This window comes from Marmota monax, unplaced genomic scaffold (assembly GCF_021218885.2).
Source record: "Marmota monax isolate L192 unplaced genomic scaffold, Marmota_monax_Labrador192_F-V1.1 WCK01_AAM20220418_F8-fsc00014, whole genome shotgun sequence".
NCBI classification, from domain to species: domain Eukaryota; kingdom Metazoa; phylum Chordata; class Mammalia; order Rodentia; family Sciuridae; genus Marmota; species Marmota monax.
Genome location: NW_026695222.1, coordinates 18764947 through 18779823, shown reverse-complemented (window position 1 = coordinate 18779823; position 14877 = coordinate 18764947). Strand labels below are relative to the sequence as shown.

The following is a 14877-nucleotide window of genomic DNA, read 5'->3' as shown; positions in this document are numbered from 1 at the left end:
TTCTAGGGGAATAATGAAAGAAGAAACCTCATTAAAGCCTGTACTCATCATGACGGTCATTCTGAATAAGATTCCTTTTAGGATACACCTAAATATATCTTACTTTTACTCCATCCCAAGCCCTAATCAACTCACTAAGTACTCAATCTCTTGTCATTTAAGAGCAACTATATCAGTACACTCTTTGACTACTGTGAGGCATTTTCCTCTTCTCTGCAAAACTTTGGAAACAACTTCCTCATCTACTTGCTCAAGCCAGTGCAATCTAACTTCTTTCCCTAGTACCAAAATAAAACCATACTAGCAAGGAATCAATGGCCTCTCAACTGCCAAATCCAGGAGACATGTTTAAGTCTTCACTTCCTCCACCTTTTGAAATCATTCAATCCCTAATTGCTCCTTTTTCTTCTGACCTCTAAAGCTATTTCCTTTGGAAGATTCTCTTCTAGCTGCCCCTAAGAGTAGCAGTCCTAACTATTCTACCAATACCAGTTCTCTAAACTCTCTTCTACTAGCCCAACTTTAAGTGCTTTGTAAGCCACTGATTGTAATCAGATCAGGTCTAGCCTACAACTCCCAAATTAGCTCCAGATCTATCAGCCAAAATCTTACTGGATATCCAAGCACAGAACAAGTCTATTCCTATGCATAATATCTGGCAAAAAGTAGGGACTTAATATATATTATTTGTTGATAAATATCCCACAGGATATTTTTCAAATTTCTAGGTTCAAAACTAAATTTATCATCTGTCTTTTCACAAATCTACTACCATCATCCAGTTTACAGGCCAAACAGAAAGCTCATGGTCATAGCATTCCCCCTTTACTGCTATTGATACCATTTAGGACACCTCTCCATTTCATGGTCTCTCTTCTGAGAAATGGGAACCCCACCAGAGGAGGTGAGTCCCAGCACCCTTGCAGATATAGCTGAATGTACCAGACATAGACATCTATTTAATCAGATCCTCTTTCCCATGAACCTGAAATTGAGAGATGCTAATTAACTGCTATAAACCTAGACCAAGGTTATGGAAATTGGGAAGCATCCTACATTATAAGAATATGATCTGCAGAGAACAGAAAAATGAAGTAGTTCCTAAAGACTGTGAAGACTTGAACACTTTATTGTCCTTGGTTCTTGCTCTTTGTAAGGCCTTGCTGTACTTCCTGATCTCGAGTTTAACAAGTATCACTAGCTTCTCATAACTCTCCCTTTTGCTTAAATCAGATTGAGAGGGTTTTTGCTTAGAGCTCAAAGCCAATGATATCCATAGGTAGTTTCTTGCTTTTTCATGCCGAATTTTCTGTACTTGATTCCTTTTGACAGAATCAGTTTAATTCTTTCTAGCAGGTACACAGATATCTAAAGGCTCTAGTTGATATTAACCTCACTCCAGCAGCTGTGTGAGTCATCAGCTAAGGAAAGCAAAGCACAGTCAAGAAAAAGAGGAGGCTATTATAAGTTCATTTAGGAGAAAAGTGACAAAATCTGAAGTGTCATGGTAGGGAAAAGAGTGGAGAAAGAGATTAGAAAGAGGGTTAAGTTACACAAAGGCACAAGAGCTGAAAGGCAGGCGGAATAACTTAAGATACATAGGGAAAAGAGTCACTTCCTGGCCTGAGCAGCTGAATGAATGGCAAAGCCATTCACAAAGACAAATGGAGCCAGAGATTTGGATAAGATCATTCAACCCAATTTCCTAGCAGTCTAAATACTGTTTATTCTTTGTAAGTCCAGCATGATCATCAGTCTTCCAAAACTCAGTTTCCTGAGCTCCCTAGGGTAAATATGTATTGCTTCTACCTCTGAATGCCCACAGTCTTTACCTGCGCCTCTCTCCTATCAAACTTCCTTTTCCTATTGAATCACTGTTACTTGTTTATACAGCCTTGTTCACTCCAGAAAATAAGCTCCTTGAAGGAAGAATTTACAGCTGACTTACTTCTGAACTGTCTACAGTATCTAACACTATGTTAAAAACTTGTTAGCAAATCATGGTGGTCCTTCTAAACTTCTCCATACAACTCAAATAAAATAACATTTCTAAAATCAAGATTCTTAGAGGTCTTTATCAAAACTGATGAGGCAAGTAAAGTGGAAGAATTCAAGCAAATTTCAATTACATGCACACATTTGCAGGTATTTTAGAACTTCATTTACTTATCAATTCAGCCTACCAAAATGCTACAACAAAGTTTCACTTCAAAACTATATATGTAGACAGAAAATAAACAAACAAAAAAATTCTAAGACCTGGATAAATAAGCTGGCAGAATCTCTTCTCCAGTCTTCTTGCTACAAAAAATTCTACACAGTGTCCCACATGCCTCAGCTCTTCCTGCTTCATAGTTATCAGGAAATTCACTTGCATCAAACATAGGATTGGTAACCATGGTGTCTGTGGACATTTGTGACCCTTTCCGTCGAAACTCCATGCTAGCTTGTGTTGTAATGGCTGGGGAGAGAAAAGGAGGGTTTTATTATATTTATCAACATGCCAAATAGGCTCATGGGACCCTGGACACAAAGATCAAATATTGGTGTCATTAAATAGCTACTTGAATAGAATCCAATAATGTTTTTTATTTTTTTTCAGCAACTATGTCTTAATTTTTTTTAAAGGGCTCTCTTAAAATCTTCCTTGAAAATAGGTAACAATTAATTTTATGGTGGCATTGTCAGTTTAACAGATTCTACAAAAAGCATTTTCAACTGATTTTTGGTCAGAGAATACATTTGTATATATCTGTATCACATACAGACATTTAAAAAGAATTTGGCTTTTCTATTATTTATTTTCTATTCTTTCCTCTCCCTATGGAATGATGCTCAATTAAACATTAAGAAAAAAAGTTACTTCAATTTATATATTAACCCAGATGGACATCCTAATTACAGGGGCAACCCCATGACAGTTTGTATACTTTAGGGAGGGCAAAGTAAGAATGAGAAAAGGGGTAGGGAGGAAGAGAGAGCATTCCCACCGTCCACCCAACTCCAAAACACACATCAAAGAATTGCCCAACCAAGCAAAATGAAAATGAATTTTAACAACCACAGACAGCAACTAACTTGAGGTTGATAAATCAGAAAATTGGATTGATAAGAAAGATTATCATGGTCATTCGTTGTCACTGAAACAGAAGCCCTTCGAAAGTTGCTTTTATTTTTGCCAAAAGATTTCATAGTGTATTGAAATATCACTCTGAAACCTTTTATTACTCTACATAAAGTGTTTAAATTATTTTGTAATAATAGGCTTAATAGAATGCAGAGTCAAGCATAAATCTTTATGCAACTTCCCATGAGCCATTTTTAGACCTGAATAAGCTATCCAGCAATAATACATTTGAAAAACACTACATGCAGAATGCATACAAATCAAACACTAAATCTGTATAAAAATAAGCTTACAGCTTAAAAAAAAAAAAAAAAAAAAAAAAAGCCAAAACACAGTTAGTGCAAAGTCCTGGAATTCATGACATGACCAGACTAGTATACAGAAATAATGGGACTGATTCAGGCAGATTAATTTGCTTTTGCCAACAATCTTCCCCATTCAAAACACAGAAAAGTATTTTTCTTCCCAAGTGCAAAAATTACAAGAGACAATGACAATCAAAATTTTTAATGGAATTATGAAAAAAATAAAAACATGACTGCAATTAAGGAGAAGCTTCTGGTTCCTACTTACAAGATTTATAAGAAAGAAGAATTTGGATAAAAGATGCTGCAAGATAATAGAAATAAATGGAAACAAATCAAAGGACAGCAGTAATTATAGAATACTTTAAAGATGGTGAAATTTTACAATAAGTTAAGAAGCTTTTTAGCTTTCAAAAAGTTAAATTTAAAGATTTACAATACCACAAGCTAGTTCAAAAACATAGGAAATTGTGCATTCAGATCCAAAATTATGATTTTTTGTATCATGCAAAACAATGAACAAAGGAAATCACACAACTACAAAGAATTGAGGTTTTGAACTGTGCAAAACGTGCATTAAAAATTATAGTTCATTAACCCTTCCCAGCTCAATGTTACTTTTACAAGCACAGTGATAAATCTAAGTAAATCAGATAAATCTAAAGTTAACCAGTGCAAAGAAGCAAACACTTTAAGTTAAAGGTGAACTGCATGGCAGAATTCCTTGATGGCAGCCAGTACTTTAGAAAACAGTTAAGTATATCCAAGCCCCCCACCACCCACCAACACCTGGAGACTGGCACCCAGTGTTACTCCACAACCCCTCCAACTATTTGGACATCTCATATCTCCTGGGTAATGTAACAGCTTTATCATCTCTGAACACAGTTAGGAGGAGAACAGCTTCTATCCTTTCTCCACCAGTGAAAATGTTAAAAGAAGCTGCTCACATATGAACTGATTTCTACCTTTTGGTACAAGAGAGTGAGCAAAGCTGTTACAAATGCCCTAGAGATAGAAAACTCTAAGTTTCCTTTAAGCAAGCCCTCCAACAACGTCGCATGTTGAGCCGTGCTACTTTCAGGGATTTCAGTGTCAACAGCTCTAAACCCAAGTTACATTGTAAGAATTACATCTCAACAAAAATTTGTAAAATGACTGACTGACTACACAATACCATAAAAATTAAGAAACATGGTTCGGGAAACTCAAGATATAAGGCACATAAACATAAAGCAAACAGAACCCAAAGTAAATTTAAATTATTTTTCACTTAGTCATAAGCACATTTATTTATCCATAAGTAAACCCTACTTTCAAACTTGTGAATAAAATTATAATATGGAAATGATAGAATACAAAGCCTAAATTTGAACAAAATAAATTAGGCAAAGGAATCCCTCAATCCACTCACACAATCTCAAATTATATTCCTGAAAAATCTTTAAATTTTTTAAAATTATTTAAAAAATTTGTTAAGTATCTCCAAAATAATCATAAGTATACACTATTCATAGACACAGACCTTCACCTCCAGATGATACATAATAGCTATCAATGTATTTTTGAGAGAAAACAGAAACCCTTATGGCCATTATATTAGTCTTATCCTGGAATTAATGTTCTCCTTAGAGATGCAAAAACCAATGCAATCAGGCATCTTTTTTTAAAATTTCAAATCATTTCCAACCCCAGTGGAAAAGGGCTTTCTTACTGAATAACCAAACACTTATGAATACATACTCATAGTGTTAGCAGATAGTAATAGCAGCTCAATAAATGCCAGTTATTATTGTACAAGATACATCATAAATATTCAAAATATTCTGCACTAACGTACTCATTCATCCTGAACCCTATGCTACTACTTCCAAGTGTAATGGTAAGATGACAAAAATAAACTATATTTTATCTAGACAGTTTAATTTCTATAATAAGATCTAAATGAAGAATATCAGGGTTATTAATTCTCTACCAGTCTTAAATTATGGAGCAGATCATTCTTTTTGAAAACATACACTTGAAAGAATGTTCTCAAGACTAAAACCTGAGTGGTTAAGGTCTACTGTGAAGCAGAAATTTTCTGATATTTATATATACTAATGATTGAATGGCTGTCAAAAATCTAAGAAAACACTTCTTTGAGTAAATTTCAAGTCAAAATCTTTAACTCTTCACATAAATATTATTATCCTGGCTGACATGAAGGGAACTTCCAAGTCACCTACTGAAAGGAATTTGATTAAAAAAAAGTGGCTAACCTGAAGTGTGTCTAAAAAAAAGGCCAAACCTCACAGAACATATATAAAAAAGACAATGGGAAAACTTCCAAAGTTTCTATTACTTCAGCTGGAAGGGGTTAAGTACAGATACTGCTTGGTCAGAAACAGACTGCTTTTCAAGATACATATTAATCTTGCAGGTAGGAAAGATAAAAAAGAAAAAAAAAGGAAAGGGAAAAAATGATAACATATTTCTTGAGCAATATTTACCAGTCATGCTGCTGTCTCTGTTTATCCCATTATGAAGTTTACAGTGAACAAATGCTGCGTCAAATAACCATGATCCAAAGAGATTCAAGATGCTGTTAACCTTTGGTCTCCTAGGGGCAGGCAATGGCCGGGGTTCTGAACTAGTCTGATTTGGACTTGACAGAGGAGAGGTTGAGGATGTCTGATGCTGGACTTTTGAGGCATGAGCAGTACTGACCTATTGGAAGAACATAAGAATATACCCACACCCATGAAAAGCGTGAGAAAATGGCAGGTCTTTTTTAAAAGAATGGCAGATTTAAAAGTCAACTTTATATAACGTAACAATGGTGATGGAAATTCTTACTGTGCTTGTCTTCATGGTGGCCTTATTCACAGTAACAGCCCGGTGCCTCCGGTTATGTGGTGGGGTGGTATTGACAGCAGTACTTTGAGGCATGCTTAATCTATTCACAGGTGTTGGAGGAGCACTGTCTGATCGAGGTCTAGAAATGCCTTAAAAAAAAAAAAGGAATTATTCCTCAGAGTTCAAAGTATGTGATCAATGGTAGAGCACTTGCCTAGCATGTGTGAAGCCACTGGTTCATACCCTAGCACTAACAAACAAACAAACAAACAAAACTATGTGATCAAAAATCTGCAAATAACACTTGTGAAGGTTCGGGACACTGTAGCAGAGACTGCTAGTTGCCTGCATTCATCGTTTCTTCCTGAGTAATAGAATACCAATTTAGCTGGACAGAGCTATCCACAATAAATGACTACATTTTCAAGCTTCCCTTGCAGCTAGATGTGGCCATGTTCTAACCACAGAGAAGTAGGAACCTGTTAAGCAAGTCTTCCAAGAAATCTCCTTAAAAGGACATCAGGTACAGACTCTCCTTCCTTCTTCATTCTTGGACAGTATAGTTGGAACTCACTCAATAATTATGGCCCATCAGGCAGTGCACAAAGGATCAAGAGCCACCAGGCAGAAGGGCCTTCAATCCCTAACTGTGCTAGAACTACTACTACAGCCCTGAAGTGCCTATCCCTGATTTTACATGTATGAAAATAAACTACTGTATTTAAACCATTAGAATTGCTGGTGTTATTTTGCAGCTAAGCTTAATCAGAACTACTCCATTAACTGTGTAATATAATCACAAGTACATATAACAAGTGTTTTAGAACATAACAGCTATTAAATATCACTGCTTTTCAATGGGTTAAAAAATCTTGACTTTTCATAAATACAAAATGTGAAAAACACTTTAAAACAGTGGATCACAATAATAAAATAAATAAAATTTTTAAAAATGGGCTTGGGATATAGCTTAGTGATAGTGCTTGCCTACCATGTGTAAAGACCTGGTTTCAATTCCCAGTACTGGGGGGGGGAAATTACATATATACATATATAAACTTAGGTATAATTTGGTTTCTAATGCTATATAATGAGAATGATCTTTAGTGCATTTTAACATGTATTTTCTTGAATAATTAGTGAGAATAAACACTTTTCTCTTTTGCAAATCATTTGTCTGTATCCTTTGTCCATTTATCTACCAGGTTTTATTCTTTTTCGTAGCGTACTATTTTATCTATTTATATAAAGATAATTAATAACCCTCAGCTATTATACTGATGCAAATAATTTTTCTAAGTTTGATATCTGTCATCAAATTCTTTGGGTTTTCCATAATAGCTTCTAGGATCAGACTCTACAGTTATCTAAACAAAGCTCTTTGAACATCTAGCAACTTATGCAAAATTCACCTAAGAATGCATCCACAAGACAGCTGATTCCACGCATGGCACGAAAAAATATTTGAGGCAGATGTTTAAGGCAGGGATACTGATTTAATTCTTGAGGCATTCCGCTCACATTCAAGAACTGTTCCTGAAATTTGGGAGTAGAGCTTATAATGGCTGGGTTACTCAAATCCACGGGATTACTATCAAAAAAGAGAGAAAAGTTAATTATACATTGAGAAATTTCTATAGCAATAAAATGCATGCAATCCAATTTAAAAGCAAGGCTATTTGTGCCTGTTTCCTTTGACTAGGAGAGACTGATTCTATAAGCTAGGGATTCAAACATGAGTGTTTCTCTATAGAAGATCTACAGTTTTTTATATGAACTCACCCTATTCATAGAATGAGAGGCTAAATAATTTTAAGTTTTTAAAGAGTATACATGGATTTTTTTCCTAAAGTGTTTGGAATTTAGCAATGGAATACTAAAGCTATAAATAAGTCTACAAGAATCTCAAGGAAAACTTTTGATTTTAATATCAGCATTTTCAATTTTTTTTAATATTTATTTTTTAGCTTTAGGTGGACACAATATCTTTATTTTGTTTTTATGTGGTGCTGAGAATCAAACCCAGTGTCTCACGCATGCTAGGCGAGCGCGCTACCACTTGAGCCAAATCCCCAGCCCAGCATTTTCAATTTTTTTTAAATATTTATTTATGTATGTATCTTTAGTTTTAGGTGGATACATTAATTTGTTTTTATGTGGTGTCGAGGATCAAAACCAGAACCTCATGCATGCTAGGCGAGCACTCTACCACTGAGCCACAACCACAGCCCCAGCATTTTCAATTTTCAAAATCAAGTTTAGTGTCAGTTTTAAATTGTGTTTATGTGTACGTACTAAAGCCACAGAGTTTTAAAAAAATGAATTTGGGCTTGATTATATTTTAGTACAAATAATTTCAAGTATCTCCTTTGAAAAACAAACATAGGCTGGGTGTAATAGTGCACACCTATGATCCTAGCAGAGTTCAAAGTCAGCCTCAGCAACTCAGCAAGACCTTGTTTCTAAATAAAATATTAAAAAGGACTGGGGATGTGGCTCATTGGTTGAGTTGAGTGCCCCTTGATTAAATCACTGGCACCAAGGGAAAAAAAAAAAAAAAACCTATCCCCAAATGACCTAAATTAGAAGTTATTGGCTCATATGACTGCAAAGTCTCTGGACTAAAAAAATCTGACAGAGATACAACAAAGTAGAAAACTACAGATCCATATCCCTGATGAAAACAGATGTAAAAATTCTCAATAAAAAATTTTTTAAAAATATTAGCGGGCTGGGGTTGTGGCTAGGCGCTAGAGCACGTGCCCAGAATGTGTGAAGCCCCAGGTTTGATCCTCAGCACACATATAAATAAATGAATAAAATAAAGGTATTGTATCCAACTACAACTAAAAATTTTAAAAAATTAGCTCAGTGGTAGAGAGCTTGCCTAGCATGTGTGAGGCACTGGGTTTGATACTCGGCACCACATAAAAACAAAATAAAGATAAAAAAATATCCAAGGACAAATAAATAAATAAATAGATAGATAGATAAGCCAGGCATGGTGATGCATACCTGTAATCCCAGCAGTTTGGGAGGCTGAGGCAGGAGGATCACAAGTTCAAAGCCAGCCTAGCATGTGTGAAGCAACTTAGCAAAGCCCTAAGCAACTCAGCAAAACCCTATCTCTAAATAAAATACAAAAAAGGACTGGGGAATGGAGCTCAGCAGTTAAGTACTCTTGGGCTCAACCCCTGGTAACAAAAACAAAAGCAAATTTAGATTTCCATCTGAAATGTTCTACCTAGCTGTTGATTAAAAAGTCCTTCTGGGCGACTGGGGTTGTAGCTCAGTGGTGAAGTGCTTGCCTAGCACATATGGTGTCATACATCTGGCTTGTAATTCCAGCAGCTCAGGAGGCTGAGACAGGAGGATTGTGAGTTCAAAGCTAGTCTCAGATAAAGTGAGGTGCTAAGCAACTCAGTGAGACCCTATCTCTAACTAAAATACAAAATAGGGCTGGGAATGTAAATCAGTAGTCAAGTGCCCCTGAGTTTTGGTACCCACCTGCCCCCGAAAAAGACTCTTAACTTCAAGTAACTCTAAGGGGGAAGGGGAACATATATACATGGAAAATGGGCTTCTAATGCTAACATACTGTATCCACAAGACCACAGTCCTTCATGACAGGTAGAGGAGGTAAGAAGTCTCTAGCAGCACTCCCTGCTGGGGCTTGTAGATCATCTGTTCAGAAACAATTAGAGTGGACTATACCTCCAGTATAGCTCTGCTATATTCAGATCTATTAGATACTGAAAACTGGGAAGAGGAAAGGCTTATACAAGCTCTTTCATATGTAAGCCAGAAATGATTTTATTTGGACTCAAATTCAAGAAAATAAATAAAATGAAATTAAAATGGGTAACAGATATGGAAGACATAACAGAAACTGCATTCCTGCAGTTACCAATGTACAGTGTACTTGACACATTTGGGAAACTTGTTTAAAAAAAAAAAAAAAAAAACCCAGATTCCACCTAAATTTACTGAAACAAAATTTCCAGGTAGGTCCTGAAGGGCAGGTGATCATGTACAAACAAGTCAAAGAACAAGCATTTGAGAATAGTACTAGCAAAATCAATGGGAAACATTTTTGTTTGGTTGGTTTACTTTCTGGAAAAAGTAAAACATTATCATACTAGACAAAATTAACCCTCTTTCTAGGAAGTTTGCAAATGACCATACAAGCCCCTTCTGAGTAATCCTCACAGATCTACTTCCCGCCTACCCACAACTCATTTAAGCAGGGAGGTAAAAATTTATCCAAAAGGCATCTATCCAGATGAAACCTACAGCCAGTATAGCCTAATCGATAAAAATAATTTGTCACAATATCAAGCAGAAAGACAAAGGCTGAGAGATCAATTAAGAATGAAGAAATGAAAAAAGAATGCCAAAGAATTCTCTGTAAGAAAAGATTCCAGGACTAGAGTTTCGCTGGTCATTTATTTCAAATTCTTAAAGAACGTATATAACTTTCACACAACTGAACATAAGAGAGAGATTTTTCTATTTTTTTAGTTACCAAAATATAGATTAATCAAAAATAGAACTAGAGACAATTCAGAAGGACATTAAAATAAAAGCATGCCATAATCAAGAACTGTCCTCTCAGAACGAAGGATGGATGGCTCAACATTGGAAAATTAATTAATATGATACATCATGTCAATAGGTCAAAGAAGAGAAATTGCTTAAATGGACCCCAAAATATGATTTGAAAAACTCAATGCTATTCCTGAATTTATTTATTTTTAAATTTTTTAAATGCACAGGATACCAGGGGCTTAAAAAAATCATCTAATATCAACAACCAACACTCTATTCAAAATTCTATGTATTAGAGGCATTCCAGTGAAAACCGGAACAAAAGAAGGTATCAAAACAGCAACATCTTAATTCAACAGTATTCTATTTTATTTTTTAGGTACTAGGAATTTAACCCAGGGGCACTTTACCACTAAGTTATATCTCCAGTCCTTTTTTTGTTTGTTTATTTTGAGATAGGATATAAGTTGCTTATAGCCTCACTAAATTGCTGAGGCTGGCTTTGAACTTGCAATCCTCCTGTCTCAACCTCCCAAGCTTTTGGGATTACATGTGTATGCTACCACTCCCAGCTCAACAGTATTCTAGAAGTTCTGAAAAATATATGAAAAAAATATTCAGAATAATTACAATAGCAACTGTTTAAGCATCTGCCATGTTACTAGGTGTTATACTATTTGCACACTTTTTCTTCCTCAATTCTTAAAACACTATGGGTACTAAGATTATCCTCATTTTATGGGTTAAAAAGGCACTGGGTTGTGGTTGTGGCTCAGTGGTAGAATGCCTGCCTAGCACATGTGAGGCACTGGGTTCGATCCTCAGCACCATCTAAAAATAAATAAATAAAATAAAGATACTGTGTCCACCTACAAAAAAAAAAAAAAAAAAAAAAGAACTCAAATCCAGGTCTTACTGCATCTAAAGCACTCCTAATTCATCATATACTCAAGGATAATTTACTAGAAAACACACTTATTCGCAGATATGTGTCCCTTTTATTTAGAAATTTCAAAACAATCAGTGAAATTAATTTAGAATTCTTTTAAATGTCCATAAATAGTAAACAAAAGTATAATTACGTAAAAAAGATTCTTTACACAGCAATAGCCATCTAGAAGGTATAATAGCATAAAAAGTTAGCTTTTCACATCAGCAATAAATACCTATGAATAATGACAAAGGAAATATGTAAACCTTTGTGAAGAAAACTACAAAACACCTCTGTAAGATATGTAAAATTTTAGCCAAGCATGGTAGTGAAAGTCTACATTCCAGTGACTCAGGAGGCTGAAGTAAGAGAATCACAAGTTTGAAGCCAAACTCAGCTACTTGGCAAGACCCTGTTTCAAGACGAAAAAATTAAAATGGTTGAGGAGGTAATCAGTGGTAGAGTTCATTCCCCAGTACTATTTAAAAAAAAAAAAAAGATAGATAGATAGATATGTAAGGTTCTAAAAAGAGGCCAGGGATGCAGTAGCTCAGTGGTAGAGTGCATGAGCAAGGCCCTAGGTTAAATACCCAGGACACATGCATGCATGCATACATGCATGCATGCATGCACATACACATAGAAGGATTCTAAAATAGAAAAATGCATGCTCTTAGAAAGGCAGGCTGAACATAAGAAAGTATTAAGCCAGGTGTGGTGTCACTAGCCTCTACTACTTAGGAGACAAACTCAGGAGGATCACAAGTTTGAGCTAGCCTTGTCAACTTAGTTAGACCCTGTTTCAAAATAAAAAAAATAAAAAGGACTGGGGATGTTGTTCAATGGTAGAATGCTACTTGGTTTATTCTCCAATCCTGGGGGTGAAGGGAGGATAACAGCTTTTCCTAAATGTAAATAAAGAATTAATACAATTTTCGTTTGGGGCACAAGCTAGTTAGTGATCCACCACTTTCCCCTTTCCTCCTATGTTCTCTTACAATTAAGTGTGGTATGTGTCTGAATTCCGGCCAGTGGTATAGAAGTAGCAGTGATTCGTATCACTTTAAGGCCTAGCTCATAAAAGCCTCCCACAATTTTCATTGCTCTCTCTTCCCCATCTGCTAGCCAGACACATAAGCTACTGCCTACAGTACTGGGTCCTAATGCAGTCACATGTTGAAAAAGACAGAGCCTCTGCCAGGCCAGGTCCCTGAATAACTATGTGAGCAAAGCCCCCCATCCCACCCCAAAACCATATGAAAAAATTGCAGGCTCATTTGCTAAAGCAGAACTTTTTCCTTATCCTAATAATACACAATCCAAATCATAAACAGCTGTGTTTTTTCTGTTTTCTTGTCCAGTCCCTTGTTATCTATGGGGGATTGGTTCCAGGACCCCACATAGATACCAAAACATTTGGTTGCTCAAGTCTCATATATAAAATGCATAGTAATTGCCGATAACCTACATACATCCTCCTACATACTTTAAATCATATCTAGATTACTTATAATACCTAATACAACATGAACACTTTGTAATTGGTTGTTATACTATATTGTTAAGGAAATAATGACAAGGAAAAAAATCTATAGGTTTTCAGTACAGACACTTTTTTTTTTAAATATTTTTAATCCCTGACTAGTTGAACCCATAAAGATGAAACCCACAGATACAGAAGGCCTACCATATTTTGTAATTTGATAAACGGACTCTAAAATGCATCTGAAATGTTAAGCAAGAAGGAATACAAAAAATTATGAAAAGGGAAAAAAGAAAAATATATTAGGCCTACTAAATAACAGGAAAAATTATGAAGTTAAAATAATCCAAAGTATGAATCTGGTATTAGAATAAATGATTAATGGAATAATATGTGACCTACAGATTGATGCTAGTGTACAAAAAGGAACTAGGGTTACAAAGGAAACAAAATTAGAAGAAATTATAGTAGATTATCTGTCTGATAAAAGAACACAGAACACAGTGGCTTGGGAGGCTGAGGCAGGAGGACTGAGAATTCAAAGCCAGGCTCAGCAAGGCGCTAAGCAACTCAGTGAGATCCTGTCTATAAATAAAATACAAAACAGGGCTGAAGATGTGGCTCAGGGGTCAAGTGTCTGTGAGTTCAACCCCTGGTACCAAAAAAAAAAAAAAAAAAAAGAACAACAACACAGAAAATGTTAATTTTAAAGGAGACAGAAATGACGAAAGGAAAGACATTCAAAACCAAACTAAAAAACATAAATGATAACCTCAAACCAGAAAGAAATGACAGAAAAATGGTTCACATTCCTACTTAGTAAAAGGGTATAAAATTTGTATAAAAATGAAGATGCTCAATCTAGAAAGAGGAAATGCAGAGAAAAAAGTTTAAAAATTCAAAGTTTTCAATTCTGTGAATATTTCAACAAAATTAATCCAGGTACATTAAAACAGGTTGGCAATCATAATTTTGAGTTTATAAATCCTTTACATACACTCTCATATATAAATGGAAATATATACATATTTATTTCAAACATTAATCATTCACTTTTTACTAAAACCAGACCTCTGAAGACATAATAATTATTTCAAAGTTACCACAAGTGGTATATTTATTCCTCAATCTAAGTTTCTATAGGTTCTCCACTTCCATGACAAGGGACCAGATGAGTTAAGAATTAGATAGTTAATAATGCAGTAAAAGTTCCACAGAACACATGGATGAGGGTAGAAGAGGGATAGGTAGGAAATGATGGAATTGAACTGGAGATTTAATAGAGAAAGGAAAAGCAAGAAGTAGGGGTATAGTCTTCTGTGAATGTTTAAACCATATTTCTTAGTGAATAAACAACAACAAAAAAATATTCTCAGTGTTATTTAAACAAGGTTACTAGATGAAGGCACTCAGAGCCAGACTTACTAGTCAGTGCTGGAGTAAGGGAGTCTCCAGTCCCTACAGAACGTGACCCAAGTCCTGGGAAATATATCTCATCCAGGCTACAGCAATAGGCAAAAGAACAGGTGCTACAGTTACCACAAGGAACAAGTTCCTAGAGTGTAAACCAAGAGCCCGGATGGAAGGAGCAGGAGGCATAAGCTATAGATGTGCTTAATGAACAATCTGGCTCCATTTGATGGAC

The 14877-nt window shown here is 35.5% G+C and overlaps 1 protein-coding gene across 5 annotated transcripts in view; it reads right to left on the bottom strand.

The window, feature by feature from the left end:
- The window catches only part of Ralgapb (Ral GTPase activating protein non-catalytic subunit beta), a 104648-nt gene that overhangs the window by 58960 nt on the left and 30811 nt on the right, over positions 1-14877 (bottom strand). For 3 of the 5 annotated variants that reach the window (XM_058575426.1, XM_058575427.1, XM_058575428.1), the window contains 5 exons: positions 7683-7861; positions 6271-6419; positions 5925-6141; positions 3701-3736; positions 2260-2461 (listed from right to left, as the gene is read on the bottom strand). In XM_058575426.1, the coding sequence (XP_058431409.1) occupies positions 2260-2461; positions 3701-3736; positions 5925-6141; positions 6271-6419; positions 7683-7861 (783 nt within the window). The remainder of the gene's footprint in view (positions 1-2259; positions 2462-3700; positions 3737-5924; positions 6142-6270; positions 6420-7682; positions 7862-14877) is intronic. The other 2 variants (XM_046433127.2, XM_046433128.2) reach the window with 1 other exon arrangement.